Below are 20,629 nucleotides of genomic sequence, written 5' to 3'. Positions count from 1 at the left end.
TTGACTGTGTATCCCAGTGCTTGTAGCAAGTAAATGACCCTTTGTAAATCTGTTGTCAGCTTGCTTTTGTTGTCCCCTTGTAGCAGGCAGTCGTCCAGGTATGGGTAAATTTGAATTCCCTGTAGTCTGCAATGGGCGATTACTGATGCCAGGCATTTTGTGAATACTCTGGGCGCAGTAGATAAGCCAAAGGGCAATGCTGAGAATTGATAGTGCTCTGATCCTGCAAGAAATCTGAGGTATCTTCTGCAGATTGGTCGAATGGGGACGTGCAGGTATGCATCCTTGAGATCTAGAGTTACCAGCCAAGACTCCTTGCCCAGCATGGGAAGAAGTTGCTGTAGGGTCAGCATTTTGAATTTTGGGACAATGATGTATGTATTTAAGGTGGACAGGTCGAGAATTGGTCTCCAACTTTTTCCTTTCTTGGAACTAGGAATAGTCTGGAGTAGAACCCTTTCCTTGCTCTGCTGTTGGCACTCTTTCCACAGCTCTCATGTTTGCTAACTCCATTATCTGTTGTAGTGCCTCTGTTTTTGATTTGGAGGTAGATTTGGCATTCCTCTTTTGACTGGTAAAGTGTGGAAGTGAAACCGTAACCTTGATCTATGGTTTGTAAAATCCACTTGTCTTTTGTTATGTAGTGCCAGTTCTTTGAAAATAAGGTTAACTTTCCGCCTAGAGGAGCTGCTATTTGTTCCCTGGTAGGCGGATTTAGGGTTAAGTCACTGTGGTTGTGCAGATGTAGTGGCAGTGGTTGTGTCTGTGCCTCTGTTGTTACCTTGCCACTGTCGTCCTCTGTAGGCACCTCCTCTGGATTGGTTTCTTCCTCTGGAACGTCTATTCCTGCCCCTTTGAAATTTTGTGGAGTCAGGAAAGGACCAATTTTTGGCAGGCCAGTTCCTGCTAAACCTTGGGGGTTGAACCTGCAAGAAATCTTTAACCGTTTGCACAGATTTTGCCTTTTCTTCCATTTTCTTCATAACCTGCTGGGCAGGTGTACCAAACAAACTTGTCTTATCCATAGGAGCATCTAGCAACTTAGCTTTAACATGATCCGGTAAAGCTTGCTCCTTTAGCCATGCATGCCTTCTTATCACTGTGCCAGTCATGGCTGATCTAAATGAAGCCTCCAGTGCATCATAGCCACATTTTAAAGAATGGTTGCTAACCTGTTGTATGTTATTTACCATTTCTAATACATATTTCTTATCAAGAGATTCATCAGTGGTTAGTTTTTAGTTAACTGATCAAGCATAAACTCTTGGTATTGTATCATGTGAAACTGACAGTTTAAAGCTCTAGCTGAGAGAGTAGCTGAAGTGTAGACCTTTTACCCCATCTGTCTAATGACCTTGCTTCCCTTTCAGAAGGAATAGGGTTTTAGCTATGGTGGCTACTGCCTTGGGACCCTGAGATATAGTTTCGGGGTCTGCAAGTGGGGCCTTGTAAAGGTGGTGATGAGTATCTGGCACCCTGTAAAATCTGTCTGGTTTGGCAGGGGCTGGGGGTAAAGAATCTGGAGCGGAGCAGACATCATTGAAAGCATCATCCACCACAGAGAGAACAGGAGGTATAGCTAAGGGCCTGTGCTGTGGGAGGTGCAGAAAGGTCCTAAGTCTTTTCTGGAGTCTGAAAAATCCTGTTGCTGCCATTGGAACTGCTCTCGCATGGCATGTAAGGTTTCCCCAAAGGAGAATTCTTCTGGTGGGGAAGCAGCTGGAATGGATTCTTCAGCATCAGAATCTTCAAAATTGGAGAAAGGAGCCTCTGGCTGGTCAGTTATGTCTGATTCGTCAGCAGAATCATCAGAGGACACTGGCTCAGGGGGCTCTGCCCTAGGTCTCTTTTCTGGGGGCTGAGAGGCCCTGTCTGGGTGAGATTGAGATCCTCTAATTAATAAATTAAATCTTCTGCCAAAGTAAGCATTTGAGAACTAGAAGAGGGCCTGGTTGTGGGAGGTTTAACAGGCACTGTCTTAGTAGTCTTGGCTGCTTTAGCCCTGGCGAAGGCCTTAATGGACATGGCTGCTGGAGGCCTAGCAGCACCACGTGCTGGGGTAGAGACATCCAAGGGAATGGTGTCTGATAAGTCAGTGGCAACCACCGTAGTGGATAAAATTTCTGAGGCCGATTCAAGAGTGGTAGCAGGGGCCTCAGTTGTAGAAAGGTTCAGCTGTACTTTGATCAGTTTTCGGTTTCGGCGAAACCGAGACACTTCATGATTTGCTTAACCATGGTTTCGGCCGAAACCGCGGACCACGAGTGTCGGTCTTTATCTTTGCATTTTTTGGCAGATTGGGTAGTCGGAGGATCCGACGGCATAATGTACGCAAAATCAGAACCGAAAAACTGTTCTGCAAACTCCGACCGGCGCCTAAGCGTTCCGGTTGAAAAAGCACAGGCCGAACAGGCTGCTACGTCGTGGGCTGGGCCTAAACAAGGCAGACAGTAAGAGTGGAAATCTTTATGAGGTATGTGTTTCCCACAGGTTAAACAATTAACTTTTTCTGACATCGGCTGAGGCAAGAAAGAGTCCCCAACGGGGTACTTAGCTTTAGAAGTCTTAGTAGTATTCGGTAGAAGTAATCTCTGGATCCGACCGACCGGCACTTGCGAACAGCTTCTGCTTGGCCACGCGCAAGAAAGACTGAGGAAAATGGCGTCGGCTGATGCTTTTATACCCGAAGACCAACAGAGATGATGTCGGGTGAAGTGCGACATCAGCCGAAGCCGGACCCGGACTTTGGAATCCGGCCGACTGAAGGGCTGCCTGACGACAGGACAACCCAGTTGTTATGACTGCAGATGCATCCATGAAGGACATCCGTGTAGTATCTGTCTGGCTTACAAGGAGGAGCCGGAGGCAGAGAATCAGGAGTCATACTAGATTCTGAAAAAACATCAACAATGTCTAGAACAGGAGGTATGACCAAAGGCCTAAGCTGAGGAAGAAGAAGAAAATCCCTAAGTCTCTTTTTAGATTCAGAGAATTCCTGACTTTTCCAGTGGAAATGTTCCCTTAAGGCATGCAAAGTTCCCCCAAAAGAAAAATCCTCAGGGGGAGAGAAGCAGAAGGAATGGAATTCCTCTGCATCAGAGTCCTCATAAGTAGGAATAGACAAATCCTGTTCATTAGAAGAGTCAGAAGAAATAGAATCCTGTTCAGAAGATTCATAGTCAATGTCTTGCCTAGGCCTCTTAGGAGGGGGTTGGCTACCCCTGATCAGAGTAAATAAACCTTCAGCCATTTTGATCATTTGTTTTTTCAGGCATAGGGGCCTGCACATGTGGCCCAGGCATCGGTGTTTTAGACATAGACTTAGATTTTGGCCTTAGTTTTGAAGATGGCGTCGGTCTAGTATACAAATCTGTAGGCCTGAAAACACCCTCAGAAGCATGTGCCTGCACAGCGGCTCCAGACCCATCTAACGTAGAGACATCCGCAGGTTCCATAATTGAAGCATCTTGTGGCATACCGGACACTGAATGGGTCTCAGTAGAGGCCTGCGAATCAGAAGTAGCAGGTATCAGGGGCTGCGAAAGCACCTCACTGAGTACCGGCTAACTGGCGACTGGCATAGGAGAAGCATAGTAGTCAGTTTTGGACCTCGACGGTCTGACTCTGTCTTTTTATTTGCGTTTTTTAGGTATTCCGGTAGTCTGATTGCTAACGACATTTCTAGATAATTAAATCTTGAGCCAACATATTTAGAAGCAAAAATATACAAACGTTTAATCATGCGTTGATTAAATTTAGCACAAAACCGGCAGCGAGGCACATTGTGGTCAGGGCCTAGGCAAGGAATACAGCACAAATGAAAATCCTTATGAGGTATTTGCTTCCCACTAGTAATGCAATTATTAACTTTTACTGACATCGGTAAGGAGCAAGAAAAAGTTTCCCCAACGGGGTACTTAGCTTTTAGTTGAAGACTTCAGTTCTGAAACTCGAAAATGAAAATTTCAGGAGTCGGCCGACCAGCACTTGCGAACTGCTTCTGCTTCGGGCACTGTGCGGCAAGAAAGACTGATGTAATGGCGTCGGCTGCATGTTTTATACCCCTGATGACCTGATGTCATGGAAGAAGGGACAGCAACCGACGCAGGACCCAAGACTTTGTTAATCAGGCCGACTGAGGGCAACCTGCCAGCAGATTACCCAAGTGTAATGACTGCAATAGTGAAACACGAAGAACATCTACACTTCTTCACACAGGGACATGGGAGTACAGGGTCTAGAAAGACTGTCTACAATCTAGCCAACACTGTGTACAGAAGTATGCATGTGCTCTGAAGCTAGGTATGGAGACACTGTACCATGCCTGACAGCGAGAGAAACAAGAGTAGTAGAAACTTACAATCTCCTTACCACTGCAAAATGATAGACGCAATCCCATGATTCTTGCCTCTTTCCACATCAGCTTCTCAGGGGATGGGGTTTAATGATTATGGGGGCACCAAAAATAGCATTAATAATTCAGAATTACTTAAACTTGTTTTACAAAAGGCATTCAGTTAGGCTCTCTGCTTAATATACTTTAATGCGTGTACAACCATAGTCTTATACATTCATACTGGATTAAAAACAGTTAAGCAGAAGGTGCTAACACTTGTAATACTGCAGTAATTGTTTTCAAAAACGTTCTTGTCCCAAAACCAACTCCCAATTTCACCTCTTAAACAAAGCTCTTACCTGGTGGATTAAATAGGTGATCTGGTGCTTACGCCGCTGCTGACCCGTAGGTTGCTCTCCTTTTTTCTGTTGAAAAATAATTAGATTTTTCAAGTTCTGGCTGGTATGATTAGATTAAGAACAATATAGAATATGCAGCAAGTACCAGAATAAATACAGTGATTAAAACAGTAATCTCAGTGTTGACAAACAGGGCTCAGGAAAAAGGTAAAATGAATCTACTAAACAAGCAACTTCAGTTGCATGCACACACACACAAAAATTTACAGTCCCTTTACCTGGTTGCCTGTGCTTATTTCAAGCTCACATTATTATATTCATGACAGAAATGCAAATATGTTATCTGTCTCAATATATATGATTATCCTGAATTAATATGTCTTGTCATGAGTATGTTGGAAAGTACAGTTGTGTACACTTAGCATAAATGTAGATGTTACAGAGTGTATTCACTGTTGCAGTCATCACATTTGGGTTATCTGCTTGCTGTAGCCCTCAGTTGGCCTGATTAACAAAGTCTTGGGTCCTGCATCGGTTGCTGTCTCTTCTTCCGTGACGTCAGGGGTATAAAATATGCAGCAGACACCATTACATCAGTTTTTCTTGCCCCAGATGTCAGGTGCCCCCTTAATGGGAAGCATATATATATATATATATATATATATATATATATATATATATATATATATATATATATACACACACACACATATATATATATACATACATACATATATATATATATATATATATATATATATAAGCAAATACACCAAAAAGCTTTTAAGCATAGTAAAGGAGAGTAGAGGTATAGCCAAAAAAGTCAGGGGGCTGGAGGGAGGGTAACCAGGACTACAACAGTGAGTACACTAACATCTACATTTATGGTAAGTGTACACAACTATACTATGTTCTTCGTGTTTCACTGTTGCAGTCATCACATTTGGGTAGATTCCCAATGCTAAGGATGGGAGGAGGAATTTAGATAGCATTAGGACCAGCTATAAAGGCCCTGCAAGACTGCACTGGCAAAGCCAGCTCTGGATTTAGAGAAAATTGGCAAATGGTAATGCTTGGTGTAGGTACGTACAGAACTCCAGGTAGCAACTTCTAGGATGTGCCTGGTAGGGGACACCTCTGAGAAAGGCTGTAGAGGTAGATGCAGCCCTGGTTGAATGGGGTCTGATCCCCTGTGGGATAGGTTTTACATGGTGCTTATAGCAGAAATGAATGCAATGGCTTATCCATTTAGAAATGGTTTGCTTTGAAATAGCATTCCCCTCTGCCCCTGCAGCAAATGCCACCAGCAGTTGTTCTGATTCCTTTGAGGTTTAGTCCTGTCCAAGTAAAATCTAAGTTGTCTGTGCACATCTAAGGAGGGCAGTATCCGTTCCCATTTGTTCTGTTGATTAGGAAAGAAGGTTGGCAAATGAATAGGCTGATTAACAGCCACACTGGATACCACCTTGGGCATGAAGGAGGGATTGGTTCTGAGGGATACCCTGTCCACATGAAAGATGATGAAAGGCTCCATTGCCATAAGGGCCTGTAATTCCGATACCCTTCTTGCTGAAGTGATTGCTAAAAGGAAGGCTGTTTTTCAAGAAAGGAATTTTAAATCTGCACTAGCAGCTGGCTCAAAAGGAGGAAGAGTGAGTTTCTCCAATACAAAGTTAAGGTCCCAGGTTGGAGTTGGGGCTCTCCTGCCGATCAGAGGAACTGCTTGAACACTGGATGAGAGAAGAGGGGAGGTTCTGCCTTATAATGAGCTGAAATGGCTGAGGCGTGAATTTTGGAGGAAAAAGAAAGGCCCTTGTGAAGCATCTCAGTTAAGTATTGCAGAATCTGAGGTAAGTTGGGCATTGCTGTGCTTATCCCTTGAGTTTGGTTCCAAGCAAATCTTTTCCATTTTTTAGCACAAGATTTTCTAGTAATAGGCCTCCTTGTCTCTAAAATGATATCCATCACTGGTTTACTGAGGGATGGTAAAGGAGAGATTAGGTAATTAGCCAGGCTGCTAGGTTCAGGGTTTGAAGCTGAGGGTGCAGAATCTGGTTCTCCTGCTGAGACAACAGGGTAGCGGTCTGAGGCAGTTGCCATGGGGCCAACAGTGACCCACTGTGCAAGAGGGGGTACCAGTGTTGGTATGGCCAGTCTGGTGCAATCAATATTGTCCTTGGTTTGTCATGTTTGATCTTTAGTAGTACTTTGGAGAGGCAGAGGAGGAAAGGCATAAACTGATAGGTTTTTTCCAGCTGAAGGACAGAGCATCCACTTTCCAAGCTTGTTTGTGGGGAGTCCTTGTGCAAAATTTGTCTAATTGGTAGTTCTGGGGGGAGGCAAACAGGTCTACATCCGGGCTCCCCCATTTGTCAACATGTTGAAAGTCTTTGGTTCCAGTTTCCACTTGTGTGGGTCCATGAGGTTTCTGCTTAGTCCGTCTGCCAGTGTATTTAGTTTCCTTGGCAGGAACTGAGCTTGTAGATGCACTTGGTAGCTCAAGGCTGTGTTCCACAGTGCCATGGCTAGTCTGCAGACGGGGTAAGAATGAGTACTCCCCTGCTCGTTTATATACCACATAACAGTGGTGTTGTCCGTCTTTACCATTAATTGTCCTGAAAGAATGTGGTCCTTGAAGCCAGTCAGAGCATTCTGTAAAACTAACATTTCTTTTTGATTGATATGCAGGTGCATTTGACTTGGATTCCATTTGCCCTGAATGCATTTCCCTGCCAGGTGAGCACCCCCCCCCCCATGCATAGTCTGATGCGTCTGTTAGAGTTTGGGCGGCAGGGGGTAGAGTGAATGGCAGTCCCTTCTTTTGGTGGCAGGCCTCTGCCCACCAAAGGAACTCTAACCATAGGCAAGGTATGATAGGAATCATTGCTTCTAGATTCCTGAGAATGTTGACACCAGAGGCTTTTCAGATACCACTGTAGTTTCCTCATATGCAGGTCTTGCATATGGAATTAGAAAAATGCAGGAGGCCATGAATCCCATGGCTTGCAGTATTTGCCTTGCAGATAGCAGGATTTTTGTGGCCACTAGTTTGAAGTAGTTTGTCAAATAAATGTTTCTCTGGCGTGAGAAAAGCCATCTGGGAAGTTGTATTCAAGCTTACTCACAAGGATTACAATTTGTTGACAGGGTATTAGGTGTGATTTCTTTTCGTTTATGGTGTACCCCAGGCAAGTTAGCACCCTTTGTACAAAAGCTAGACGATTCAAAAGTATGTCCCGGCTTTCTGCCTGAATTAGACAATTGTCCAGGTATGAGTATATTTGAATATTTCTTTGCCTGCAAAATGCAATAACTGGAGCTAGTCACTTTGTGAATACCCTGGGCGCAGTAGATAAGACCAAGGGCAGTGCAGAGAACTGATAGTGCATGTAGTCTGCTTTGAAGCATAGGTATCTTCTGCAAGACTCCGATTGGGATGTGCAGGTATGCTTCCTTTAAATCCAGTGTTGCCAACCAGGCATCTTTGGGCCTAGCATAGGAAGCAACTGGAGAAGAGTTAGCATCTTGAATTTTGGAATCACGAAAAAGGTGTTTAAAGTAGACAGGTCCAGGACAGGATGCCATGAATTTCTTTTCTGGGTACCAGGAAAAGTCTTCAGTAGAAATCTTGTCCCTTTTCCTCTTCTGGTATAGTCTGAATAGCCTTTATGCTTAAGAGAGAGAGAGTACTTGCTTTTGAACCTCTGCCCACTGATTTGGGGGTAGATCTGGCCAACTGTTTGGGGTTTGTAACGTGTGGAAGTGAAATCTTTATCCTTGGGAAACTATATTTAAAACCCATTTGTCCTGGGTAATGAGTTCCCAGTTTTTTGCATGTCGAGCAATCTTTCCCCCCAAACGGGCGGTCAGTTGATAAGTGCTTGGAAGTTTTAAAGTTAAGTCACTGAGACAGTTTACCATAGCGGGGAGTTTTATTACTCCCAGATTTGGAAGTGGGGGGACCCCCACTGCTTAGTCCTGTGCGTACCCTGAGACTGAAGTCTGGGTGTTCTGCTGGATCTGGGTTTGGACCGAAGGCCTGGAAGAGGCAGGAAAGGACCAATTCTTAGAGGGCCAATGCCTACTAAATCTTGGAAGTTGTACTTGTAAGAAATCTAGTTTGCATAGATTTAGCTTTTTCCTCCATCTTTTTAAGAACATCTTCTGCCTTGTTGCCAAACAGGCGGTCCTGATTTAAGGGAGCATCCAGTAATTTAGCTTTAACATGATCTGGCAAGGATTGCTCCTTAAGCCAAGCATGCCTTCTAAATACAGACCCAGTGAAAGCAGCCCTGCAAGATGCCTCTAGTGAATCAAAACCTCACTGCAAAGAATGTTTTCCAACCTGTTCAGCAGAATGTATTAAACCTTGTAAATCCTTATTTTCAGCACAATCAGGAATCAACATAATTTTCTGTTTAAGCAATCCAATAATATGTTGCTGATACTTTTAACATACGAAATTGGTAGTTTAAGGCCCTAATAGCCAAGGTTGCAGAAGTGTATACCTTCTTACCCCATCTATCCAGTGCCCTGGTGTCTCTATCAGAAGGGGTAGGATCTTTGGCAGTAATAGCTTTAGTGCCCTTGGGTCCCTGTGAAATGGTCTCGGGAGCCGCAGTAGGATTTTTGAAAAGGAACTTGTGAGCGTCAGAAATCCTGTAATATCTATCAGGTTTTGTGGGGCAGGAGGTAAAGGTCAGGGGCCAAGCTAGATTCCGAAAAGGCATCATTAATAATGTCGTGTACAGGAGGGATAGCTAAAGGCCTGTGCTGGGGCAGGAGTAAGAAATCCCTAAGCCTCTTTTTAGAATCAGAGACATCCTGACTTTCCCAATGAAAATGCTCCCTAAGAGTATGCAAGGTTTCACGAAAAGAGAAATCCTCTGGGGGAGCAGAGGGAAGAGTCCTCAGCATCAGAATCCTCATAAGAAGATACTGGTAAATCCGGGTCAAAGGAAAAGTACAGTTTTGTACCTACCATAAATGTAGATGGAGTGTACACCCTGCTGCAGTCATCACACTTGGGTTATCCTGTCGCCAGGTGGTCCTACAGTCGGCCTGAATTCCAAAGTCTTGGTCCGGCATCGGTTGCTGTCGCTTCTTCCCTGACGTCAGTGCGCCAGGGGTATATATGATGCATCCGACACCATTTTCTTCAGTTTTTCTTGCCCCAGATGTCAGGTGCCTCCAATAAGGTGGTCAGTAATCAGAACGAATTAAAAAAAAAAATTTAGCACAAACACAACATCCCTCCAGCTATAAGCAAATACATCACAAAGGTATTGTAAAGATTTAGTTAGTTAGGTCAGAGGGGATGGAGGGAGGGTAACCTGGACTGCAGCAGGGTGTACACTCGAACATCTACATTTATGGCAGGTACAAAACTGTACTATGTTCATCGTGTTACCCTGCTGCAGTCATCACACTTGGGTAGAATCCCAAAGCTAAGGATGGGAGGAGGAGGAGTCAAAGAGGGTTAGTGGAGGCTAGAAGGCCCTGCAGAACTGCAGTGGCGAAGCCAGCTCTAGTCTTAGAGTAAAGTGGTAAGTGGTAGTGTTTGGTGAAGGTGTGTACTGAACTCCAAGTTGCAGCTTCCAAAATATCCTTGGTTGGCACCCCCCTGAAGAAGGATGTAGATGTAGCTGCTGCCCTGGTAGAGTGGGGCCTTATGGTAGCAGGAACTGGTTTTCCATGATGGGTATAGCAAAAACGAATGCAATGTCCTATCCATTTGGAAATGGTCTGTTTTGATATAGCCTTCCCTTGTAAAGCTGCAGCATAGGATACAAACAGCTGGTCAGATTTTCAGAAAACCTTAGTTTTATCCAAGTAGTAACGTAGTTGCCTGTGAATGTCCAAGGAGTGCATGAGTCTTTCTTCTTTGTTCTGTGGATTTGGAAAGAAGGTGGGTAAGTGGATGGTTTGATTTAGAGCCACACTGGATACCACCTTAGGCATGAAGGAAGGATTAGTTCATAGAGAAACTGTCTTGACGGAAAATGAGGAAAGGTTCTACTGCCATTAGTGCCTGAAGCTCTGAGACTCATCTAGCTGAAGTTACTGCTAGCAGCAGGGCAGTCTTCCATGATATAAACTTTAGATCAGCAGAGAAAGCTGGTTCAAAGGGAGGTAGCGTAAGTTTTTCCAGAACAAAGTTGAGGTCCCAGGTTGGTGTAGGTGCTCTCCTGGGGGGTCTAATGTTTTTGGCCCCTCTGAGGAACTGCCTTAGAAGTGGATGTGAAAATAAGGGTGGATCCGTGTTGTAGTGGGCTGAAATAGCTGAGGCGTGGATTTTAATAGATGAAAAAGAAAGTCCTTTGTGCAACATCTCAGTTAAATACTGTAGAATCTGAGGCATGTGAAGCTGAAGGGTATTTTGGCCTTTAGCTTGGTTCCAGGCGCAAAACCTTTTCCATTTGTCCGAGTAGGCCTTCCTGGTGCTGGGCCTCCTAAGTTCCAGAATAACATTCATTAACTGCTTGAGGAAGAGGAGCTGGCTGGTTGCTTAGGTGATTTGCCATGCAGCCAAATTTAAGGTTTTGAGCTGGCTGTGTAGAATCTGATTGTCTTGCTGTGTGAGCAAATGAGCAATTTGTGGTAAAATCCAAGGTGGGCCCTGGGCCATATTCCTTAATAGTGGGTACCAGTGCTGGCATGGCCAGTCTGGGGGCTATGAGTATCATTCTGGGTCTCTCCTTCCTGACTTTCAGAAGCACCTTTGAGGGAAGGCATATACGGTCAGGTTTTTCCAACTGAATGAGAGTGCGTCCACTTTCCAAGCTTGATGGTGAAGTGTCCTTGTACAAAATTTTGTTAGCTGATAGACATGTTTGCCAGCCCCCAAAACTATGTCTGGGTGGCCCCATTTTTGAGTTATCATTGCAAATACTTGTGGATCCAGTTTCCACTCGTGGGGATCCATGATGTTTCTGCTGAGGTCATCTGCCAATGTGTTCTTTTTTCCTGGCAGGAATTGAGCTTGTAGCTGAACTTGGTAAGCCAGTGCTGTGTTCATAGGTTCATACTAGGCTATCTGCCCAAAGGCATTTATAAGCCTAGCCCATAGTTATTTGGCTTTCGCCACCCCTTTAGTTTGAATAAAACTATGCCTATTATTTTGCTGTGCCTCTGTCAAGCAGTGACACTGAAGTAATCCCTGGGGTATATCTGCGATCCCCCATCCGTTGGTCAAGATTCCTCTTGAACAAGGCCAGCGAGGTGCTCTGCCTCACATGTACCGGGATTTTGTTCCACAGCATAGGGAGTCTCTGGGTGATGAATCTGTCCCTCCAGCACGTTCTATTAATAACCGTGTCAAGGTTTAAGTCTCCCGCCCTTGTGGTTCTGAGGGATCTAGATTTTTTGAGGTGAAGCATATTCATCAAATCAGGGTTTGACATGGCCTTATGTGTCAGGCACAGGTCACCTCTGAGCAAGCGGTATGAGACTGAATAGAGCTGGAGTTCTTTCAGTTGGGCAGCATAAGACATTTTTGAGACCCTTTATCCTTTTGGTGAGGAACTTTTGGGGCCTTTCCAGCTGCTGCAGGTGTCGGGTCAGATACATTCCGAATGGGGCATTGTACTCAATCATAGGTCTAATGAGTGATGAGTACAGGGGGACGATGACCTCCCTTGATCTAGATGTGAATCCCTTCATGATCAGGTGGGCAATGTAGAAGGTTTTCCTAACTACTTTAGCAACATGAGTGTCAAACGAAAGGCTACTGTCAACCTGGGTCCCCAGATCCCTGATGACTTCTTCTGTGCTCAGTGGATTGCCACCTATATGGTAGCTAGGGGTAACCTTGTTTTTCCCGAAGGGTATGACTATGCATTTCTTGGCATTTAACTTTAGGCCATGGCTCTGGCACCAGTTATCCGTTTCTGTGAGGCCCTTCTGAAGGTCATTGCATGCCTGCCCTTCTGAAGGTCATTGCTTGCCTGCATAGAGGGTAGGAGTGTGTACCCCCTTGTTTATGTACCACATTACTGTGGTGTTGTCCGTCCTTATTGTAAGCTGTCCTGGATGCAAGAGGTTCTTGAAGGCTGTCAGGGCATTCTGTACAGCTAGCATCTCTTTTTGATTGATGTGCAGATTCCTTTGATCTGCAGTCCATATGCCTTGAACGCACTGTCCTGCCAGGTGTGCCCCCCAGGCATAGTCTGATGCATCTGTTGTCATAGTTTGCCTGGCTGGGGGCAAGGTGAAAGGCTGACCCTTGTTGAGGTGACATGCCTGTGACCACCATTGAAACTCTTGTTGAAGGCAGGGAATGAGAGATATCATTGTGTCCAAGCTGTGGCTGTGTTGAGACCATACGCTTTTTAGGTACCACTGTAATTTCCTCATATGCAGCTTTGCAAATGGTATTAGTAGTATGCAAGATGCCATGAAGCCCAAGGCCTGCAGAATTTTTTTTGCAGGGAGTTGTTTCTTTGTTGCCATTGTGTTGAAATATTGAGTCAGTTGTAGTTGTTTGTCTGGCGTCAGATACGCCTTCTGGGCCGTTGTATTCAAGCTGGCACCCAGGAATATCATATTTTGTGAGGGTACTAGTTTTGATTTCTTTTCGTTTACTGTGTACCCTAGGCAACTTAGATGTTTTACAAAAGCCAGATGTTGTAAGAGGATGTCCTTGCTTTCTGCTTGGATGAGGCAGTAGTCCAGGTATGAGTATATTTGAATTCCTCTTTGTCTGCAGTATGCAATTACTGGTGCCAGGCATTTTGTGAAAACCCTGGGCACAGTGGACAAGCCAAAGGGCATTGCAGAGAATTGGTAATGGGTTGAACCTGCAATGAAGCGGAGGTATCTTCTGCAATTTTATCTGATAGGGACATGCAGGTATGCCTCCTTGAGGTCCAACGTTACTAGCCATGCTTTCTTGCCCAACATGGGAAAAAGCTGCTGTAGTGTTAGCATCTTGAATTTGGGTACTTGTAAGAAGGTGTTTAGAAGTGAAAGGTCCAGAATTAGCCTCCAGGCATTGTCCTTTCTGGGGACTAGAAAGAGTCTTGAGTAAAATCCTTGGCCTTGCTCCCGTGTAGGTACCAGTTGAATGGCTCTCATGTCCATGAGAGCTGTAATTTGTTTTTGTGCCTCTGCCCATTGATTTTGTGGCAGGTTTTGCATTCCTCTTTTCGTTGGCAAGGTGTGGAAATGGAATCTGTACCCTTGTGAAATTATGTCTAGGACCCATTTCTCCTTTGTGAATATGCGCCAGTTGTCTGAAAAAAGTGCTAATTTTCCTCCCAAGGGAGCTGCCAAGAGAGTTTTGCTTGGCCATATGAGGTTTAAGTCATTGAGTTTGCCTTCTAGTAGTTTGGGGCCTGTCTTCTCCTCCCTTCTGTGTTGCAGTGCCCCATTGTCGAGGTTTGTAGTGGGTTTGTGGTTGTCCTCTGCCTCTTGGGCGTCTGTATTTACCCCTCTGTGGTCTGTCAGTAGCTGGATAGGACTAATTTTTTGTTGGCCAATTTCTGCTGAAGCGAGGGGGCTGAACCTGTAATAAATCTTTGACCGTCTGCATAGATTTTGCCTTATCCTCCATTTTCTTTAAGACTTCTTCTGCTTTAACTCCAAATAGGACATCCTGCTGTAAGGGAGCATCTAGAAGCTTTGCTTTAACATGATCAGGCAGAGTTTGTTCCTTTAACCAAGCATGCCTACGCATAACAGACCCAGTAACAGCTGCTCTACAGAAGCTTCCAAGGAATCAAATCCACATTGTAAAGTATGTTTGCCCACCTGTTCAGCTGCATGCAACAGATCCTGCATTTCCTTCAATTCAGACTGTTGAGGGAGTGTGCTCATTTTTTGTCTTGAGACATTAGAAATTGCTGGTATTTTAGCATGTGAAATTGACAATTTAGTGCTTTCATAGCTAGAGTGGCTGAGGTGTAAACCTTTTTCCCCCCACCTGTCTAGTGCTCTGGAGTCCCTTTCAGAGGGTACAGGATTTTTTGCCATAGAAGCCTTAGCCCCTTTGGGACCCTGGGAGATGGTCTCTGGGTCAGCAACAGGGCTTTTATAAAGGAATTTGTGGGAGTCAGGCACTCTAATATCTGTCTGGTTTGGCTGGAGCAGGAGGCAGAGAATCTGGATTTAAACTAGATTCTCAGTAAACATCATCCACAATGTCTAAAACTGGGGGGATAGATAGAGGTCTGTGCTGGGGGAGTAAAAGAAACTCTAAGCCTTTTCTTTGAGTCAGAGTAGTCCTGACCTTCCCAGTGAAAATGTTCTCTGTGTGTAAAGTTTCCCCAAAGGAGTAGTCTTCAGGGGGAGAAGCTGTGGGAATGGAATCCTCAGCATCAGAATCTTCATAAGGGGGAAAGGAGTAATCTTGTTCCTCAGAGGAGCCTGAGGAAATAGACACTTGATCAGAGGAGGCATAATCTTCCTCTTGTCTAGGCCTTTTGTCGGGGGGGGGGGGGTTGGGAACCCCTGATTAAAGAGATCAAATCTTCAGCCATTTTAAGCATCTGTTTCTTAGGCAAGGGGCCTTGAACTGGAAAGTGCAGTCTTTTTGGTTTAAGAAGAGTCTTAAGCTTAGGATACGTTTTTATAGTGAGCGTCGTCGGTCTGAAGACACCTTCAGAAACCGAAGGTGTTTCTGCAGCACCGACATCTCTTTCTGCAATGTCGTCGGTAGGGCCTAAAGAAAATGGCTGCGTCGGCCTAGCACTCTCCACCAAAGGATCCGAAGTGGTCTCTGGTTTAATTTCTGCGGTAGCCAGGGGCTGTGTAGGCGCCTCACTGAAAACCGGAGACCGGCCCAGCCGAGGACTCGGGAGTCTGGCTTGGGTCTAGGCTGCCTGTCCTTAACCTTGTGTTTTTTGTGCACGCCGGTAGTTGGTTGCTCAGACGGCATTGTGTAGTTAAATTTTCTACCGAAGTAGTGTCGTGCAAAATCAAAGCGTCATTTTATAGTACGCTTATGGAAACTAGCACAAAAGCGACAACCAGTGGCGTCGTGGTCTGGGCCTAGGCAAGGTATACAATAAGAATGAAAATCCTCATGAGGTATTTGCTTCCCACAAGAAATACAATTGTTAACTTTTTCTGACATCGGTCTGAGGCAAGAAAAGTTTCCCCAACGGGGTACTTAGCTTTACTGAAGACTTCGGATCTGAAATTAGACTTCGAAAATCTCAGGAGTCGGCCGACCGGCACTTGCGAAATGCTTCTGCTTTGGGCACCGCGCGGCAAGAAAGACTGAAGAAAATGGCGTCGGATGCATCATATATACCCCTGGCGCACTCACGTCAGGGAAGAAGTGACAGCAACCGACGCCGGACCAAGACTTTGGAATTCAGGCCGACTGCGGGACCGCCTGACGACAGGATAACCCAAGTGTGATGACTGCGCAGCAGGGTAACACTATGAACATCAGAAATTTCAGAATCCAGGTCAGAAGTATCATAAGCAAACTCAGTCCTAGGTCTCGGGGGAAGGTTGGCTTCCCCTGATTAACGTAATAAGGCCCTCAGCCATTCTTATTTGTTTTTCAGGCATAGAGGCCTAACCATGCGGTCTGGGCATTGGTTTTCTAGGCATGGTTTTAGATTTATGCCTTGAAGAAAATGGCGTTGGTTTAATATGCAAGTCAGTAAGCCTGAATACACCCTCAGAAGCCAGTGCCTGCACAGCGGCTCCGGACCCATCCAAAGTAGAGACATCCGCAGGTTCCACAGTTGAAGCATCTCACGGCATACCGGACTCCGAATGGGTCTCAGTAGAGGCCAGCGAATCTGAAGTAGTGGATATGATGGGCTTCAAAATTGCCTCACTGAGTACCGGCGAACTGGCGACTGACTTAGAAGTGCCGTCGGCAGCTTTTGACCTAGGCGGCCTTTCTCTGCGTTTATCTTTGCCTTTTTTTGGAATGTCAGTAGTCGGGATGGCTTACCGAAGACATATCTGGATAACTGAACTGAGCACCAAAATAATTAGAAGCGAAAATATACCGACGGATAGTTCGTTGTTTAAATAAGGCACAAAACCAACAGCGAGGTACGTCGTGGTCAGGGCCTAGGCAAGGAATACAGCACGAATGAAAATCTTTATGAGGTATTTGCTTTCCACAAGAAATGCAATTATTTACTTTTACTGACGTCGGTTTAGAGCAAGAAAAGTTTCCCCAACGGGGTACTTAGCGTTTAGTTGAGGACTTTGGTTCTGAAACTCAAACAAAATTTCAGGAGTCTGGTGACCAGCACTTGTGAACTGCTTCTGCTTCGGGCACCGCACGGCAAGAAAGACTGATGTAATGGCGTCGGCTGCATGTTTTATACCCCTGACTACCTGACGTCATGGAAGAAGAGACAGCAACCGACGCAAAACCCAAGACTTTCAGGCCGACTGAGGGCTATTGCAAGCAGATAACCCAAATGTGAGGACTGCAACAGTGAAACACGAAGAACATCTGTGTACTGGTGTTGGTTGTGTATAGAGAGAGTCCAACGGATCAGCCTATACAGCTAGTTATCAAATGTGTAACTACAATAAAAACATGTAAAATATTGCCACTTCAAATAAATATTAAAAATGTGCAGATGGACAATACAGAAGTTTGAGGTACTCAAAGGCAGATAAATTAATCAATGCATGTCCTCACAAAAAAAAAAAAAAAAAAAAAAATTATACATATATACATATATATATATATATATATATATATATATATATATATATATATATATATATATGAAATTGATTATGCTATCCATAAAGGGATCGGTTTCTAGTTGGTTGAGTTGTTCTCACTTGCAAAGTGCCAGCCTACACAAAGCATAGTCATTTCTCAGACAAACAGAAACACTGGAAAAGGTAGGGACCTACATATGAGAGATACAGTACATGAATCTCCACCTCTGGTCTATTAAACAGCTACTTAGTTTAAAAGGTCAATCCAATCATTAATTTCAGCAAAAGTGGCTAGCAGTTAAGACAGCTCTCTGAGGAGCACCTTACTTTGTGACTGTGGCAATCACACCACAAAAGTGTACCTTACAACAAATGTGTCTTAAAATGACATACACTAACAATGAAGCTTTCACTTGTGAAAGTTTTAAACTGGCTGCAAGACCGTCAACATCCCACAGTTACTCTCTCCATTCATTTATTTCCCAATAATCTGCTTTATTATTTTACAGGGTTGTGGGAATGCTGGAGTCTATACAGGCAGCCTGTGGGGACAAGGCACTGACACCCATTTTAGACGGGGCATCATTCGCTCACACACTATGTGCACACCTATGGACAGACAGAACAATTCAACTACCTCAAGACTTGGAGAGGTAGAATGAAAAAGCACCCAGAGAAAACCCATGTAACTGCAAAAAAGACAGCAGACTATGCAAAGCAGGCACCCAGCAACCTCTTGCTGTGAGGTAGTCGCATCATGTTCATACCAAAATAAGACTAGAAACAAAAAACAACCCCCCCCCAAACAAAAAAAAAAAAAAAAAAAAAACAGAGGGAGAGTGCAGTTGTTCAACTGTTTTCAGCCTAAAGGTAGATGTCCACAAAATAAGATCACTGATTCATAGAATAAGATGCACTGGCATGTCAATCTTCTAGCCAGACTTCTGGAGGAGCCATTCACCCCCTAATCAAGCTACAATGTTACTTCCCACACCAAGCATATCATCAGTAAACTCAGAAACCCCATCTTCAATTCTTTAAGTAGGTCACCTTTATCCCCAAAACCAAACTAAGTTACATAAATGTTGGATATATATCAGGCCTGTACTGGAGATGTGAATTAAAAGCACCACCAGTCCATCATGTAACACACAGAGTAACAAACATTAAAACCAAAACAGCAGCCTACTCTCACAAAGTAAGACTGACGTTAACTTCCTAGCTAAAACATGTCTATGTGGGAAAGAGGGAAGGAAGCTTCTACCACAGCAATGATTCTGTTATTTGATGATATACGATTATGATGGCAATTTCACTCACACAACTGCACTGTGTTCATCACAAAGCTTGTTGTGGTACTGCAGTGATAAATGAACGGCAGAATATTAGGCACTGACCCTAGACCTAGGTGGAGGGCTACAGCATGTCCTATAGAGGCAAAGCCACCTCTACTCCTTGACAGAATGTCCAGTTTATAATTCTCCTAAGATGTTTGAAACAAAGCCCAGGAGGAAGCCTCACACACGGTATCTGCTGAAATATTCTTGAAGGCTGCAATGGAGGTAGCTAGCTATGTGGAACATGTTCTGACCTGTCCAGCAAAAGTCTTGCCATGGATATAACAGAAGGTGAAGCAATTTGCTAGCAATTTTGAGGAACAGAAATGGCATACTGATCTGGTCTATTTCTCTTTCATAAAGTAGATGAACAGCAAGTAAGGGTGCCTGACATTTCTGGCTCTAAGTTGTCTACACAAATGGCATGCAGGACCTTCTCCCTTATGTTCTGTGAATTGTTGTTAAATTAATCGATAAAAACAGAAGGCAACATGCATTTATTCAATGAAAGTGTAGAGATCAGTACTGACATGAGAAAGGGGGTTGGTCCAGAGATCCACCTTGTCTTTATGGAAAAAGTATGGTTGTGTACACTTTCACTGTTGCAGCCCTAACTTGTGTGATTTTCCTGCTGTGAAAGTCCTTGGCCGGCCCGACTACCAGAGAAAAAAATCTCCCTCCTCCATGGGTTGGTGGAAGTCCTGACCAACATCAATACACTTGGGTATATAGAGAGCCAGTCAATGTCATATCATCAGTTTTTTCTTGCCCCACTGAATGTAGGTGCCCCTAAGATGGGTCCAAAACCAAAAGACCTAAGAGACAGAATCTAAGCAAAGGAAGGGGCAAAAAGACAAAGTACAGTTGTGTACACTTACATAAATGTAGATGTTAGAGTGTATTCACTGCTGCAGTCATTACATTTGGGTAATCTGCTGGCAGGTTGCCCTCAATTGGCCTTATTAACAGAGTCTTGGGTCCTGCATCGGTTGCTGTCCTTTCTTCCATGACGTCAAGTCATCAGGGGTATAAAACATGCAGCTGAAGCCATTGCATCAGTTTTTCTTGCCCCAGATGTCAGGTGGCCCCCAAATGGAGAGCAAAATATATAAATAATTTAACACAGAAAAATATATACCTCCAAACAAAAGCAAATACACCAAAAAGGCGTTTAAGTGTAGTAAAATAAAGGAGAGGCATAGTAAGAGAAAAGAAAGGGGCTAGAGGGAGGGTAACCAGGACTGCAACGGTGAATACACTCGAACATCTACATTTGTGTTAAGTGTACACAACTGTACTATGTTCTTCGTGTTTCACTGTTGCAGTCATTACATTTGGGTAGATTCCCAAAGCTAAGATTGGGAGGATGGATTTATACAGTATTAGGACCGGCTATAAGGCCCTGCAAAACAGCAGTGGCAAAGCCAGCTCTGGATAGAGAAAACTGGTAAATGATGGTGCTTAGTGAAAAATATGAACTGAACTCCAGGTAGCTGCTTCTACAATATCCCTGGTAGGAACACCTCTGAGAAAGGCTGTAGAAGTAGATGCAGCCCTGGTGGAATGGGATACGATCCCCTGGGGGACAGGTTTTCCATGACGCTTATAGCAGAAATGAATACAATGGCTTATCCATTTGGAAATGGTTTGCTTTGAAATAGCCTTTCCCTGTGCCCCTGCAGCAAATGCTACAGCAGTTCAGATTTTCTTCGAGATTTAGTCATGTCCAAGTAAAATCTAAGTTGTCTGTGTACATCCGATGAATGCAGAATCCGCTCCCTTTTGTTCTGTGGACTGGGAAAGAAAGTTGGCAAATGAATGGACTGATTAAGACCCACACTGGATACCATCTTGGGCATGAAGGATGGGTTGGTCCTGAGTGACACCCTGTCTGCATGAAAGATGATGAAAGGCTCCACTGCCATAACGGCCTGTAATTCAGAAAT

The 20,629-nt window shown here is 44.3% G+C and overlaps 1 protein-coding gene across 1 annotated transcript in view; it reads right to left on the bottom strand.

Annotated features, from left to right (window-relative positions):
• PRCC (proline rich mitotic checkpoint control factor) overlaps positions 1-20,629 on the bottom strand; it is a 791,791-nt gene that overhangs the window by 173,251 nt on the left and 597,911 nt on the right. Inside the window, exon 5 of the mRNA XM_044079798.1 lies at positions 4,696-4,761. Within this exon, the coding sequence (XP_043935733.1) occupies positions 4,696-4,761 (66 nt within the window). The remainder of the gene's footprint in view (positions 1-4,695; positions 4,762-20,629) is intronic.

Source organism: Protopterus annectens, chromosome 8.part0, assembly GCF_019279795.1.
Source record: "Protopterus annectens isolate FY-2018-M chromosome 8.part0, PAN1.0, whole genome shotgun sequence".
In the NCBI taxonomy this organism is placed as follows: Eukaryota; Metazoa; Chordata; order Ceratodontiformes; family Protopteridae; genus Protopterus; species Protopterus annectens.
The sequence above is the reverse complement of the archived record's forward strand: the minus strand, read 5'-3'. Positions and strand labels throughout refer to the sequence as shown.